Consider the following 17532-nt stretch of genomic DNA (forward strand, 5'->3'; position numbering starts at 1 on the left):
GGTATCAATATTACCACTGTGCAGTATGGTATCAATATTACCACTGTGCAGTATGGTATCAATATTACCACTGTGCAGTATGGTATCAATATTACCACTGTGCAGTATGGTATCAATATTAGGTTTCGGGTTAAGTGAAATTCTAGTGCAGTAAGCTTTTGTCGTGTATCTTTTAATATATTTCTGCTATTTGTATCGCACTGTTTTAAATAAAATAAAAAAAAAAAAAAAAAAAGATCTGATAAAAAAAGTCTGTTAAAGCCATCTGTTGGTTCCATAACATAAAACAATCTGTCAACCCACTTGTTAGTTACGTAGCACAAAACAGTCTGTTAATCCACCTGTTGGTTACATAGTATAAAGCAGTCTGTTAACCCACCTGTTGGTTATATAAAACAGTCTGTTAACCTACCTGTTGGTTACATAACATAAAACAGTGTTAACCCACCTGTTGGTCATATAAAACAGTCTGTTAACCCACTTGTTGGTCACAAAGGAGTCTGTTAACCCACCGGTTGGTTACATAAAATAAAAGTCTGTTAACCTACCTGTTGGTTACATACAACAGTTGGTTAACCCATCTGTTGGTTACATAACATAAAACAGTCTCTTAACTCGTCTAAACAACAAAAAAAGGCACAATACCGTAACTGGAACAATACACAAATAACCCGCACATAGAAGAGAGGAGCTTACGACGACGTTTCGGTCCGACTTGGACCATTTACAAAGTCACACTAACGAAAAGGAGAGCAGGATGGGTATATATATGCAGGAGGTGGTAGTAGTAGTAATAGTGGTAGTAGTGGAGGGAAGGAAGTAGTAGTGTGGAGGTAGTAAGGGTAGGAGGGGCCAGTCAAATACTAAGAGAGAGGAGCGCTACAAGGGAGCTGATGCCCACAGAGGGTAAGAGCAAGAACACCGAGGGAGGGGAACAAATAAATAAATAAAGAAGGAACAAATACACAGGGCAGAAGAAAGACAACCCAAAGGAGAAAAAGGAAAGAGAAAAGGGGAAGAGGGAGAAGAAGAAAAAATGAGGAATCAGGTTAAGTCACGAGTGTTCTGAAGTTTGGAACATTTTACAATGTAGTGGGAGAGGAAGGCATCTACAGAGACGAAGCCAGGGCTAAGATTCATACAAGGAAAGTTGTGTATTAGGGAGGATTCAACCATACGGCGACTGTTAAAGTTGGAAGTAGGGAAGACAGTTTCAGCAGAAGACCAGTCAATAGGATGACTATGATCTCTGACGTGACAGAACAGAGCATTGTTAGTGCCGGCAAGCCTAACACTATTTTTGTGCTCCCGAAGTCTGTCAGAAAGAGATCGACCAGTTTCTCCACCAAAGTATTGAAGAGGACAGGAGGAGCAAGAAATAGAGTAGACACCTGGAACATCTGTAGAGGGAGGAGAGGCATGAACAAGATTATTGCGAAGAGTGTTAGTCTGGCGGAAAGTAAGTTTGATGTCTACGGAACGAAGACAGTTGTTGAGATTAGAAAGACCGGAAATGTAGGGGACGAAGAGGACAGAAGAGTTCCCAGGAGTAGAGAGTTTGGGAGAGAAGAAACTACATTCAGCACGTGAGAAGGCAGAGTCAATGAAAATGGGTAGGGTGGCCAAGACGGAAAAATGAATTATGAAGAGTGCGGGTTATTTGTCTTAACTCACCTGTTGGTTACATAAAACAGTCTGTTAACCCACCTGTTGGTTACATGAAACACTGTTAACCCACCTGCTGGTTACATAAGTGTTAACCCACCTGTTGACTACATAAAAGAGTCAGTTACCCGCCTGTTGGTTACATAAAATAGTCTGTTAACCCACCTGTTGGTTACATAAAACAGTCTGTTAATCCACTTATTGGTTACATAAAACAGTCTGTTAACAAACCTGTTGGTTACAAAAGTCTGTTAACAAACCTGTTGGTTACAAAAGTCTGTTAACCCACCTGTTGGTTACATAAAACAGTCTGTTAACCCACCTGTTGGTTATATAAAACAGTCTGTTAACCCACCTGTTGGTTACATAAAACAGTCTGTTAACCCACCTGTTGGTTACATAAAACAGTCTGTTAACCCACCTGTTGGTTACATAAAACAGTCTGTTAACCCACCTGTTGGTTACATAAAACAGTCTGTTAACCCACCTGTTGGTTATATAGTTTGAAATGTATTAAGAGAAAATAAATTCGTTGCCATATTGTGTTTCAAAAATCTCATAGTTATTTCTTCTTACTGGTGAAGGGTTCTTGATGCAAGGAACCGGAGGTGCCCTCCAATTTCTAGAACCGAACTTGATTTCCGTCCATTACCCAGCCGCTTTATAATCCTTATGGGTTTAGGGTCTCCCCCTTGAATATAATAATAATAATAATAATAACATTAATTATAATTATCAAGAGATATATTGTCTGTTCTGAGCTTGGTAAGTTTAGATTTAAAATATAACATTCTTAGTAAACTACTGGAGAACTACAAGCAGACGTTATATTGTACACTGAACCTACTTAAACACTGCTGTACAACCCACAGCAGCTACGAGGTTACAACCCACAGCAGCTACGAGGTTACAACCCACAGCAGCTACGAGGTTACAACCCACAGCAGCTACGAGGTTACAACCCACAGCAGCTACGAGGTTACAACCCACAGAAGCTACGAGGTTACAACCCACAGCAGCTACGAGGTTACAACCCACAGTAGATACGAGGTTACAACTCACAGCAGCTACGAGGTTACAAGCCACAGTAGCTACGAGGTTACAACCCACAGCAGCTACGAGGTTACAAGCCACAGCAGCTACGAGGTTACAACCCACAGCAGCTACGAGGCTACAACCCACAGCAGCTACGAGGTTACAACCCACAGCAGCTACGAGGTTACAACCCACAACAGCTACGAGGTTACAACCCACAGCAGCTACGAGGTTACAACCCACAGCAGCTACGAGGTTACAACCCACAGCAGCTACGAGGTTACAACCCACAGCAGCTACGAGGTTACAACCCACAGCAGCTACGAGGTTACAACCCACAGCAGCTACGAGGTTACAACCCACAGCAGCTACGAGGTTACAAGCCACAGTAGCTACGAGGTTACAACCCACAGCAGCTACGAGGTTACAAGCCACAGTAGCTACGAGGTTACAACCCACAGCAGCTACGAGGTTACAAGCCACAGCAGCTATGAGGTTACAAGCCACAGTAGCTACGAGGTTACAACTCACAGCAGCTACGAGGTTACAAGCTACAGCAGCTACGAGGTTACAAGCCACAGTAGCTACGAGGTTACAACCCACAGTAGCTACGAGGTTACAACTCACAGCAGCTACGAGGATACAAGCCACAGCAGCTACGAGGTTACAACCCACATTAGCTACGAGGTTACAACTCACAGCAGCTACGAGGTTACAAGCCACAGCAGCTACGAGGTTACAACCCACAGTAGCTACGAGGTTACAGCTCACAGCAGTTACGAGGTTACAAGCCACAGCAGCTACGAGGTTACAACCCATAGTAGCTACGAGGTTACAACCCACAGCAGCTACGAGGTTACAAGCTACAGCAGCTACGAGGTTACAAGCCACAGTAGCTACGAGGTTACAACCCACAGTAGCTACGAGGTTACAACTCACAGCAGCTACGAGGATACAAGCCACAGCAGCTACGAGGTTACAACCCACATTAGCTACGAGGTTACAACTCACAGCAGCTACGAGGTTACAAGCCACAGCAGCTACGAGGTTACAACCCACAGTAGCTACGAGGTTACAACTCACAGCAGCTACGAGGTTACAAGCCACAGCAGCTACGAGGTTACAACCCACAGCAGCTACAAGGTTACAACCCACAGTAGCTACGAGGTTACAACTCACAGCAGCTACGAGGATACAAGCCACAGCAGCTACGAGGTTACAACCCACATTAGCTACGAGATTACAACTCACAGCAGCTACGAGGTTACAAGCCACAGCAGCTACGAGGTTACAACCCACAGTAGCTACGAGGTTACAACTCACAGCAGTTACGAGGTTACAAGCCACAGCAGCTACGAGGTTACAACCCACAGTAGCTACGAGGTTACAACTCACAGCAGCTACGAGGTTACAAGCCACAGCAGCTACGAGGTTACAACCCACAGCAGCTACGAGGTTACAACCCACAGTAGCTACGAGGTTACAACTCACAGCAGCTACGAGGATACAAGCCACAGCAGCTACGAGGTTACAACCCACATTAGCTACGAGATTACAACTCACAGCAGCTACGAGGTTACAAGCCACAGCAGCTACGAGGTTACAACCCACAGTAGCTACGAGGTTACAACTCACAGCAGTTACGAGGTTACAAGCCACAGCAGCTACGAGGTTACAACCCACAGTAGCTACGAGGTTACAACTCACAGCAGCTACGAGGTTACAAGCCACAGCAGCTACGAGGTTACAACCCACAGTAGCTACGAGGTTACAAGCCACAGCAGCTACGAGGTTACAACCCACAGCAGCTACAAGGTTACAAGCCACAGCAGCTACGAGGTTACAAGCCACAGCAGCTACAAGGTTACAAGCCACAGCAGCTACGAGGTTACAAGCCACAGCAGCTACAAGGTTACAAGCCACAGCAGCTACAAGGTTACAAGCCACAGCAGCTACGAGGTTACAAGCCACGTAGTGCCTCACTGTCTTATTACCTCAGTGTAACTTAAACTACACATTTTCCATGGCACCAGTATTCGCTAGATATGTTTCGACATTCTTGATTGTCATGAAGCATTTATAAATACGACCAAAATTATGTTTTATGAATACCATTTTAAACTTAATTGAGATCTACACATATTTTCTCCTCCCTCTTATATTCCTTTTATAACCTAGTGATGCTACTCTAGAAATAATTTGTTGAATAATATTTTTTTTTAACTTTATTTACACAGATCACATTGTTGCAATCACGACACGAGGATACTTACTCAAACGTAAATAAATGACTATTGAATTGAAGTGTTGCAATGATTCTCAATCTCTGCATGGTCAACAATATGATATTGTAGTTATTTTTTTCATATGCTCTGCAAACATCACCTTCCGTTACACTACATTTATTTAAAGATTAAGAGTTACACAAACACTTTGTAAGGTGTTATGATGTTGGTTGATTTACTAACAATGTTCTCTCACCTCACGTTGTTACCTACGTAGACACCTGCATCAATATATATTTTGTATTGGCTTGAGACAGCTCCTGAAGAGCGAAACGTTGCCACATTAAATTTTCTCATTAGTTGCACATGTGTCTTTTTACCTAAATTCATCGGGTCAGCCCTGAACTTGAATTTAATGGACAAATTCGCTGTAACAGTTACACGAGGATTTTAATAATGGACGGGTAAGTGGAAGTTACTAATTATTCAAGTGAGTCATATTAACTGCATAATAAAGTCTTATTTCCCATTTATCACACGAATAAGTATATCAGCTCATGAAATTCAGAGGCCCCGTTGTGCAATAATCCTAAGTGAATGTAACTGCTGAAACAAATCTATGCTAAATTATTACAAAATAAACTGTTATCCAAAGTCATAATATACTCATTACAGAAGACGTCATTATACATACAATCACTGATCAGGATAAACGCTTATAGGTAGATGTGAATAAACAGTGTTAAAAATCAACCATAAAAAAATAATTTATTCCCTCAGAAGAGCAGAGAAGACAGGCAGTGGATGAGCTGAATAAGGTAGGGTCGTTGAGGGAGGAGTCGGCACCGGTGGTTATAAGTGGCAAGAACTGGTAAATTGAACAGAAAATCAATAGTCTTTATTGTGGGATGCCTGGTGAGAAGGGCAGGTGGGAGGAGTGAAGACTGAAGTGGTGAAACTAGAAATATATAAAAGGGGGAAAAAAAATAATTTAAAAATTAAATGGGGATGGGAGGGAGAGGGAGCAAGATAAAGTATTTCGATGCATCAGCCACCGGACGGATCTAATATTAAACATGGCCAACGTAGGACGGCAGACACAAGTTAGCTTCACAGAGCTCACAGTGTGAGGAACAAGATCTGTACAACAGTCGGACGGAAGTGGTCCTGAGAATTACATTTGACGACACTACTAAAACCAACTGAGTATATAGGCTGGTTGTAGACGTCTTCTTAGTGGCAGAGAACTGCAGGAGGTAGAACAAAAATTCTGCAAGCTCTGCGGATGTCAGTTTCACAGAATTAACAGCCCGTAGGAGGGAGTCAAGCAGGAGGCAGTGGACAGCACGTACTGGTGATTGATAGAAGGCTAGAGAGGATTTTTATACGGTCACACAGCCTTGGGCGAGGAGGTAAGGAGTTGGCAGCGATCAGGCTTGGCGTGGGCGGTAAAGAGAGCTTCAAAGATGAGGCTGAGGCAGAAGAGGAGAGGTGAGAGAATCAGTGGAACCCAGTAGTACCACGCCCATCCAGTCGTCCACAACAACCTGCACACAAGCACACCATGTTAATGCAAGTTTCGCCCATTTCGTGAAATATAGGTATATCATTATTTTTATGGGAAGCACTTAACCCGTAGAGATTGTTCAGAGCCTTGGGAATGGGAGACAATTGTATTCGATCCAGGAGAAGGTGCAATTTCTTCGATCAATCGTCCCTCACCGGCATCAAGGAGTCTTCCTTGAGGGGCTAAGGATCAGAAATTTTTCAAAAACGAAGTGAAAACTTTTACCAGTCAGGAAACATAAAATAGAGGAAAGAAAAAATCAATAAAAGTATTTTTTTGTGTTAAAAGAATTATATAATAGATTACCAATTTGACAAAATATACCAATACATATCTTTGGGTTTAGTATAACAGGGAACATTACGATATATTTTTGGCATAACTTTCAGGTCTGAAAGGCTGGGATATTAGAGAAAGCACTTGTTTGTGAATGATTTATAATAGAAAGATAAAGTTCTATAACGGTGAGAAAGCGTAAAGGCCCTAACGAGGGCCTTTACGCTTTCTCAAAAGAATATTCTCGAAAGAATATTAGTGGGTTAGTGTCAGAGGAAATCATTACTTTAATACGGGTAAGTTGGTGAGTAAAACACCTGTAACGATGCCTTTAACTGTTGTACCCTTCTTCTGGTTTCAGTCTCTAACTGCCCTCCTGATACCTCCACTTCAGACTGATCAATGTTAAGAGACTGAATACATATCAAGACTGAGAAACTGATTACCTCATCTTCCACTGCCTACAGTACATAATCGCTGTATTCAAAGTTTATTCTCTATAAGGATTACAATGCTGAGTTTACAGAATTTGGTTATTGTGTGGTTTATATGTAGTAAAATAATAATTACAGAGTGTACCACTAGAACACCTAGCATGGCTAGGCATTTCGGGCAGACCTAGATTAGATCTTAAATTTAAAATATTACAAATTATGAGGTAAGTTGGTATTATGGCTAAGTGACTAAATACTAGTTTGTGAGTTTAGCAATGTGAATGCTTTTGTTTTGGCACAATACATAGTTTCAGTATTGGAGTATCACAGGCCAACTTGACTAGTTAGGATTCATTATTTTAAGATTGAGATTGATATTTCTGTTTATTGTCAAATGGGTGAGTGAGTGTAAGTGTGAACCACCAGATGGTATTCGTGTAATTAGTTGACAGGGTGTATCAGGGAGATAAGATGTTTTCTAATGGTAGTTTTGAAGGTGATGAATGTGTCTGCAGTTCTAGAGTTTTCAGGTAGGGTGTTCCAGATTTTAGGGCCTTTGACATACATTGAATTTTTGTAAAGGTTTAGTCGGACACGGGGAATGTCATAGAAATGTTTTTGTCTGGTGTTATGCCTGTGGGTTCTGTCACAACTATCAAGAAAGCGTTTTAGGTCAAGGTTAATATTGGAATTTAAGGTCCTGTAGATGTAGATTGCACAGTAGTAAATGTGGATGTACTGAACAGGGAGTAAGTTTAGATCTATGAAGAGTGGGGGGGTGTGTTGCCAGGGATGGGATTTAGTGATTATTCTTACTGCAGCTTTTTGTTGGGTTATTATTGGCTTTAGGTGTGTTGCTGCAGTTGAATCCCAAGCATGGAATTAAAAAAGCCGTTATGTTATTATGATTTCGTGAGTCAATAAAAGACCACTTGGCGAAACATCTTCAGAATAAAGATATTCAAATTTTACATATGTTCTTACTCGTCAGATGATATATTTAGAGAGATAATGAAAATGAGTAATGGAAGGCCACACAAGTGACATGAGTCCAACATATGAAAAAAAAAAATGCGTGCTCTCATTTCTAATTCACAAGAATGTGAACAAATCGATGGATGGCCTCCGAATGAGGAGGGCAATACCCACCAGAGGGCCAGCAGAATCATCTGCTCCAGTAGGGTGAGAACGTGGTAGAGGAGGCCCTGGATCCTGGCCGCCACTCCGCCCACATCAACAAAGGTAAACAGGAAGACGAGTCCCATAACAGCGCTGTAGAGGACATCGTCGAGCCAGTGACAGAGGCCCTCCTGGCGGTCGTGGAAGAAGAAAGCCCGGGTGCAGGTAGTCCTCGGGAAGAACAACAGCTAGAGAAACAGAAAAAAAATATTTTAACTGCAAGTCTAATTGGTTGGTTAATGGGGTTTAAAGCACAAGGGTCATTAAGGCTGCATATCACCTGCGCACCAAACTGAATGGTTATAACTATGATCATAATTTTGAAAGGGGTGGATCAGTAAGCCAGAGGAAGGTCTTGGTCAAATGACTAAAACCTCCAATGGCGGGTCATCTTTTAAGACCCGCGTCAGGAGATACTTGTCCTATTTCCTGACGAACCTTACCTAACCACCAGCCAAGAACACTTTAATCCTGAAAATAGGGATTAAAGTAAATTCTGAGTATATACACTGATATACACCTTCAGGTGTATATAAATCTTTGCACGGAGGGTTGATAGTAGTTCTTGGTAATGCTCATTATATGGAGAGTTAGTTATAGTTTCTGGCAATACTTTCAAATACGAATAACCAAACATATTTGATAAGAGTTGCAACAGATGTATTGTTATTATTAATAATACAGTCATATGAGCAATTCTAAGTCTGGAGAAAAGGGTGGTAAGCAGACTGAACAGGTCGAATTCCATAGATCAAGAGCCCCTTAAATGTACATTTTGGTACTAAACATAGTAAGTGATACAAACGAGTGGTTTAAAAACACTAGGATATATATTAGAAAACACTTCGGTCTTGGGACCTTGATCACTTCGGTCTCAGGACCGAAACGTTTTTTAATACATACGTCCTAATGTTTGCTCGCGCGACTCTTTAAATCACTATAGTAGATAATCCCAACCTATAGTGGACACCCCTACCACCACAGTGGACACCCCTACCACCACAGTGGACACCCCTACCACCACAGTGGACATCCCTACCACCACAGTGGACATCCCTACCACCACAGTTGACACCCCTACCACCACAGTGGACACCCCTACCACCACAGTAGACACCCCTACTACCACAGTGGAAACCCCTACCACCACAATGGACACCCCTACCACCACAGTGGACACCCCTACTACCACAGTGGACCCCTACTACCACAGTGGACACCCCTACCACCACAGTGGACACCCCTACCACCACAGTGGACACCCCTACCATCACAGTGGACACCCCTACCACCACAGTGGGCACCCTACCACCTCAATGGATACCCCTACTACCACAGTGGACACCCTACCACCTCAGTGGACACCCCTACCAACTAAAGTGGAACTTTAGAAAGCGTGTAAGGCAGTTTCAAAAGCGAAGCTGAACAAAATGTGGAATATAATTGAAGGTATGATGATTTTGACGAGTCTCGAGACAGACACTCATAATTGGTGATTTAAAATAAAATTAAATGAGCTTGAGTTTCCCAGATCTGTAGGAAGCTCAAAACTTGATTATAATCTACGAATGTTTTGCGATGCCTCGTCCTTAGAGTACGGAATCATAGTTTATTTAGAGTAAGACACGCTCAGTCGAGCCTAGTCAGCAGCCTAGCAAAACTTGTGCCCTTCAAGTAGTCTTCTATACCAAAGCTGGAGTTGACTGCGTTATTATTGGGGATCAAAGTTGGGGATACATGTAAAAAAGGGGAAATATGTAAAAAAAAAAAAGGTACACAGGTTATACATTTGTTTTCGTAATCTTCAACCATCCCGCTGCATTATGTCAAAATAATAATATTTGTGTTTAACATATCATTAAAATTTTATTCAGGCAAAACTGATGTAAACATTAGATATGTTGCTGAACATGTAATATGAACAATAACACGAAACATTAACAATAACATGTAATATGAACAATAACACGAAACATTAACAATAACATGTAACATGAACAATAACACGAAACATTAACAATAACATGTAACATGAACAATAATACGAAACATTAACAATAACATGTAACATGAACAATAATACAAAACATTAACAATAACATGTAACATGAACAATAACACGAAACATTAACAATAACATGTAACATGAACAATAATACGAAACATTAACAATAACATTTAACATGAACAATAATACGAAACATTAACAATAACATGTAACATGAACAATAATACGAAACATTAACAATAACATGTAACATGAACAATAACACGAAACATTAACAATAACATGTAACATGAACAATAATACAAAACATTAACAATAACATGTAACATGAACAATAACACGAAACATTAACAATAACATGTAACATGAACAATAATACGAAACATTAACAATAACATGTAACATGAACAATAATACGAAACATTAACAATAACATGTAACATGAACAATAATACAAAACATTAACAATAACATGTAACATGAACAATACTCCCATGTTTTTCCCTGCACCAGAGAATTACATTAAAATGTGAAATTACTGATTGTTTCAGGAGTCATCAGACCAGATCGTGGAGAAGATCGTGGAGAAGATCGTGGAGAAGATCGTGGAGAAGATCGTGGAGAAGAGATCGTGGAGAAGAGATCGTGGAGAAGAGATCGTCAAACAGACAAACTGATGAAAAGTCACTTTGGCTGAACAAAAAACTTATTGAGAAAAAGTTTCTCTGGCAGCACATGGGAGTACGAAGGGAAAATGAATTTGGGAATTAACACGGAGGTTATCTGCTGAGAAGGATTATCTACTTTTGCCTTGATAAAGGAGTCTTAAGAAAAACATTCACCAATACACAAGTTGCTCTAGGAAAAGGGGGGGAGGAATGTGGTTTTGGTATTCTCTTGGCTACATACAAACTTTGCATGTGTATGCAATGTGAGAGCAGGGAAGCAGTCCTTTAAATTCATTTTCAATAATTATTCAAGCCCGCTTACTGCTGAAATCTTTTCGTGGGTCAAGGATTTGTAAGCTTATTTAAGTACAGGTCCACATAAGTACAATTATCATACATAGTAACATGTGTAAAGTAAATTACTTTGGATAATCCAAAAGAAAGTCAGTGATTTATTTCCTTTGGGGTCACATAATTTTTTTTCATAGACATACAAAACTTTTGTCTCCAAGCTTGGTTTGAAAGAGAAACTTTGTCTGAGTAAAGGTTTCTATTCTCTTATAGTGGCTTTTTATAAGCCAGATCTTAATAGATTCAGAAAGTCTATCAGTGACTGTGCTTGACTGGCTGGACCTGACCTGCTGTGTAACCAGCCAGACTGGTGACCTACCTGAGCGAGGACCCATGTGGACATGAGGAGCCAGTGGAGAGTGACGATGATGAAGAAGACAACCTCCAGCTTGGAGGCAAACAACGAGAAACTCATCACCTGTAAAACCAGTCAGTGATTAATAGTTTATCTTCCATGCGCCATAAAATAAAATCCTCATGTCACTGATTTTTTAATCTGCATGTGTTTGTTTCCCATACATATTTCAGAACATAGGATGCGCTGCTATCGGTCTAGTTACGAGTGTAGTGTTACTGTGAGAATGATGTAAATAGTTTATATTAAAACCTTAACTGACTATGCTACGCCCATGTTAATATTAAGTAGGAAAAATTCTCTTCGGCCCTTGGAGCTAATGCAGAATAAAGCCCTCAGAATTATTCTTGGCTGTCCTAAAACTACCAGAGTTCTTAATGTGAGGAAGGAGCTTGGGGCTCCTAGTATCGGTGATAAGATTACTGAAATTAACACTACTTAGAATGTTAAGAAATCAACCAGATACTGTCACTACAAATCTTATTAAATTTCTAGAAATAAACATAGATATAAAGGGGTTGCGAAAACATGTAATTAAGTTTTATAACCTGCATAAACTACATCACTGTAGGCACCTAGAGCATATCATCCCTCCATGGAAAATGTGTTCATTTAATATCACATACCTGCAAGTCCCTCCCAAGAAGCTCATTGCTAGTCATCCTTTCCTTAAATCACTTGCGAAGACAACTGCTCAAGAAGAATTTTCTCGCTGAACTGTTAGTAATAATATTTCACAATTTATATACACTGATGAATCTTAGCATGAATCTACTGGCAGGGCTTCATCTGCTCTTGTTGCAACCTCCATAGATAAGAACGATAAGGAACTATGCTGAGTTAGACATAAGAATTAACAACTAGGCGTCTACACTGCAAACTGAATTCTTTGTCATCCTAATGGCGCTAAAGTTAACTTATGACCCTGAGCTTGACTATGATTATTAATGATTCTATGTTATCACTGAAGGCTCTTGACTCACACAGTGACTAACAACATGTGATGAATGGTTTTGAAAACCGACAAGTTGAAGAATTGAGACACTTATGCAACATATGAGAATCTTTATTGAAGAAACGTTTCGCCACACTGTGGCTTCATCAGTCCAATACAAAGTAGAAATCAGTAAGGAGAGGAGTTTGAGGTAATCAGTCCCTCAGCCTGGAATCGATGTGTTCAGTCCATCACTCTTGTAGGAAGTACAGCATATGGCCAGAGAGGTGGTTTATATACTAGTGTAAGTAGGTCGTCGTCCAAAGGTTGGACAAGCGTTGAAGTCTTTCTACGTACCTAGATCCCATGATGTTGCAGTGTCTGACATGTGATGAATGGACGACGACCTACTTACACTAGTGGCAGGGCTCACGAAATCGTAATGACACGATTGCAAACAAACCATACCACGGGCGGGATTGAACCCGCGGTCAGAGAGTCTCAAAACTCCAGACCGTCGCATTAGCCACTGGTGGCAGGTCCCACTGTGATCCCGCCTCCTGCTTCGACTCACCTGACTGCACTTCCTATACTGTACTTCCTACAAGAGTGATGGACTGAACACATCGATTATAGGCTGAAGGACTGATTATCTCAAACTCCTCCTCTCCTTACCGATTTCTACTTTGTATTGGACTGATGAAGCCACTGTGTGGCGAAACATTTCTTCAATAAAGATTCCCATATGTTGCATATGTGTCTCAATTCTTCCATGGCCTAGTCGCCCATGGGAGGCAGGCCTACTCATGTTCTACAACGTCCTCTCAAGCTTCCGAAATAATTTCATTTGATGACATTATTACCAGTTAACTCCACGCATCAATAATTACTAAATCAGCGTCTTGCTATATCCTTCCTAAATATAACTTTTTTTTTTTACCTCAACGGCCTTCTCCCACCAAGGCAGGTTGGGTCTAAAAATGAAAACACATTCACCATCATTCACTCAGCCAGAGGTGTGCTCATTTCACAGTCAGTTTACTCCTCGATTGTTACATCTCTTTAGAGTGCAGGCACTCAAGTTCTGTTAACCGGTTTCCCTGAATCCTTTCATAAATGTTACCTAGCTCACACTCGAACCCCTAAAATTCAAAGCCTCATGTACCCACACCTCCCTCCAACCATCCCTGGTACGACCATTCCTCCTCCTCCTCCCATCTTCCATCCAAGATTGATGCACTCTCTTCGTCAACCCGTCCCTCTCTGCCCTCTTAACATGCCCAAAGAACTTCAACAACCCTTCGTCAGCATTCTGAATGACACCCTTTCAATTTCTATTATTATTATTATTATTATTATTATTATTATTATTATTATTATTATTATTATTATTATTATTATTATACTTGGGGGACGTAATAAACCATAGGTATCAGATAACTTGGGAAATGGGAAGCAATCAGGGTTGATCCAAGGAAGCCTGACCTGTCTGGCAGCCTGACCTGCCTGGCAGTTTGACCTGCCTGTCAGCCTGACCTGCCTGTCAGCCTGACCTGCCTGTCAGCCTGACCTGCCTTTCAGCCTGACCTTCCTGACAGCCTGACGTTCCTGGCAGCCTGACCTTCCTCTCAGCCTGACCTGCCTGGCAACCTGACCTGCCTGGCAGACTGACCTCCCTCTTAGCCTGAACTGTCTGACAGCCTGACCTGGGCGGCGATGGAACAGAAGTGAGAGAGGGTGATGAGGAGAAGATCAAGGATGCTGAGGTTTCCCAGGGAGGGTTCCGTCATGCGGGAAGCCCTGACGAAGGAAGCCACCGACCATGCCAGCGTCAGCAGAGACATTGTCACCGACAGCATCTGCATCACCACTGTTGAATGGGAAGAAATCATGATTTACTCAACATTATAAAAAAGATCTTTCCCAGACAGTGATGCTACGAAAACATATCTGTGGTTGTAAATGGTACAGTGATACCGACAAGCTGTGGATAGCTCAGAACATTTATTAATCAATAAGTGTCCTGGACTATACACGTATCCTTATCCACACAATATACAGCTACTTTTTAAATGTAAAAAAATGAGAAACTCCTTTTATTCAAGCAAGTGGTATTGTAAACAAGATTATTTTTGTTTTACAATGAATGACCATTTTATTATGTATACACGGACATCAGGTCGTTAATGCAAATATCCACTCAGGTAATCACGTGGTAGTACCTTAATACCTAACAGCATGCAAACATGGTCAAGGGGGTTCAGTAGTTGTTCAGAGCAGACACCAGAATGGGGACGAAATGTGATCTAAGTGACACTGACCATGGAATGAGTGTTAGTGCCAGACAGATGGGGTGGCTTGAGTATCTCAGAAACTGCTGAGCTTATGGGATTTTCGTGCACAGCAGTCTTTAGAGTCTACAGAGAATGGTGTGAAAAATACAAAACGTCTCTGAATACACAACACGTCGAACCTTGAAGTGGATGGGTTACAGCAGCAGAAGACCACACCGGGTTTCACTCTTTTGTTACCTAAGAATAGGAAACCGAGGCTACATTGGACACAAGCTCACCAAAACTGGATAGATGAAAATTGGAAAACGACGCCTGGTCTGATGAATCGCGATTTCTGTTGCGACATGTTTATGGTAGGATCACAATTTGGCGTAAATATCTGACATGTGGTGGAACGGGAGAGCGGAATGTGCGGCCGAAAATCTGCAACAACTGCGTAATGCCTCCATGTCAATGTAGATCAGAATCTCTAAAGGATATCCAGCACCTTGTTGAATCCATGCCACGAAGAATTCAGGCTGTTCTGGGGGCAAATAGGGACCCTATCTGGTACAAGAAGGGCGTACCTAATAAAGTGGCCACTAAGTGTATATAATAAATATATATGTTGCACAAATTAAAAACCAATTTTCTTAAGAGTAATAATTAAGGAATATATATGATTTACAACACTAGAACCGTGGAGCTAGTTATGGGTTGAACACAAAGAGCTGTAAAAGGATGTAATTATTAGTTTAATATGTCTTCGTTAGGTGGACATGAAGTCATTAATTGCCTATTCTTTAGTGGCTCATAGAGGGTTGGTTTTAAGAGGTATTATTGCAAAGAGGAGTTGAGGTTTGAATGGGGCATTAGTGGCGGTGGTAGGGCACGGTCTGTGTTTTTCTTGTTTATTTTGTCTGGCCAGTATAGCGTATGAACGGTTAGGGAGGCGAAGTTTGATAATTTAGAAAGGGGATATTGAATTTTATGCCTAACTTGGGGGCTATAGTGGTTTATATTAATTGTCAGGTATATGGCTGCTCCTCCTACGTTGAATTTAATAAGAGAGATCAGTTGGATGATCAACGTGGTAAGATAGAGGAAGATAATTATGCTTACAATTGGTGATTTATCCTCATTTAGAGCAGCATAGACTTTGTATACTTCGCATAAGTATTCTCTTAAGTCAGTCTGGATTGTCTGCAAATTCGTTATTTTCTCGTTCTTCAGGGAGGTTAGGGGACTATTTTGTGTTACTCATACATAATGGTCCATTTAACGTAATATTTATTAAAGGTGTATTGGTTTTGTCAGATTTCTATAATAAGGTGACAGTTTTCAGTAGTCTTAACAATTGAGTACTAGTAACTGAGTACTATCAGTATCAGTCTTAGTAACTGAATACTATCAGAATCAGTCTTAGTAATTGAGTACTAACAGTATCAGTCTTAGTAACTGAGTACTATCAGTATCATTCTTAGTATTGAGTACTATCAGTATCAGTCTTAGTAACTGAATACTATCAGAATCAGTCTTAGTAATTGAGTACTAACAGTATCAGTCTTAGTAACTGAGCACTATCAGTATCAGTCTTAGTAACTGAGCACTATCAGTATCAGTCTTAGTAACTGAGTACTATCAGTATCAGTCTTAGTAACTGAGTACTATCAGTATCAGTCTTAGTAACTGAATACTATCAGTATCAGTCTTAGTAATTGAGTACTAACAGTATCAGTCTTAGTAACTGAGCACTATCAGTATCAGTCTTAGTAACTGAGCACTATCAGTATCAGTCTTAGTAACTGAGTACTATCAGTATCAGTCTTAGTAACTGAGTACTATCAGTATCAGTCTTAGTAACTGAATACTATCAGTATCAGTCTTAGTAATTGAGTACTAACAGTATCAGTCTTAGTAACTGAGCACTATCAGTATCAGTCTTAGTAACTGAGTACTATCAGTATCAGTCTTAGTAACTGAGTACTATCAGTATCAGTCTTAGTAACTGAATATTATCAGTATCAGTCTTAGTAATTGAGTACTAACAGTATCAGTCTTAGTAACTGAGCACTATCAGTATCAGTCTTAGTAACTGAGTACTGTCAATATCAGTCTAAGCAACTGAGTACTATCAATATCAGTCTTAGCAACTGAGTACTATCAGTATCAGTCTTAGTAACTGAGTACTATCAATATCAGTCTTAGCAACTGAGTACTATCAATATCAGTCTTAGCAACTGAGTACTATCAATATCAGTCTTAACAACTGAGTACTATCAATATCAGTCTTAGCAACTGAGTACTATCAATATCAGTCTTAACAACTGAGTACTATCAATATCAGTCTTAGCAACTGAGTACTATCAATATCAGTCTTAGCAACTGAGTACTATCAATATCAGTCTTAGCAACTGAGTACTATCAATATCAGTCTTAACAACTGAGTACTATCAATATCAGTCTTAGCAACTGAGTACTATCAATATCAGTCTTAGCAACTGAGTACTATCAATATCAGTCTTAACAACTGAGTACTATCAATATCAGTCTTAGCAACTG

General features: G+C 40.5%; 2 protein-coding genes across 2 annotated transcripts in view; one reads left to right on the plus strand and one right to left on the minus strand.

Moving 5' to 3' along the window:
- Positions 1–11500, plus strand: part of LOC128698956 (uncharacterized) — a 302463-nt gene extending 290963 nt beyond the window's left edge. The window contains exon 2 of the mRNA XM_070096956.1: positions 10941–11500. Within this exon, the coding sequence (XP_069953057.1) occupies positions 10941–11066 (126 nt within the window). The 3' untranslated portion in view covers positions 11067–11500. The remainder of the gene's footprint in view (positions 1–10940) is intronic.
- LOC128698899 (uncharacterized) overlaps positions 4659–17532 on the minus strand; it is an 85072-nt gene continuing 72198 nt past the window's right edge. The window contains exons 8-11 of the mRNA XM_070096954.1: positions 14404–14567; positions 11728–11826; positions 8352–8569; positions 4659–6472 (exon numbers count right to left, since the gene is read on the minus strand). Of these exons, the coding sequence (XP_069953055.1) occupies positions 6316–6472; positions 8352–8569; positions 11728–11826; positions 14404–14567 (638 nt within the window). The 3' untranslated portion in view covers positions 4659–6315. The remainder of the gene's footprint in view (positions 6473–8351; positions 8570–11727; positions 11827–14403; positions 14568–17532) is intronic.

Source organism: Cherax quadricarinatus, chromosome 55 (assembly GCF_038502225.1).
Source record: "Cherax quadricarinatus isolate ZL_2023a chromosome 55, ASM3850222v1, whole genome shotgun sequence".
NCBI lineage: Eukaryota > Metazoa > Arthropoda > Malacostraca > Decapoda > Parastacidae > Cherax > Cherax quadricarinatus.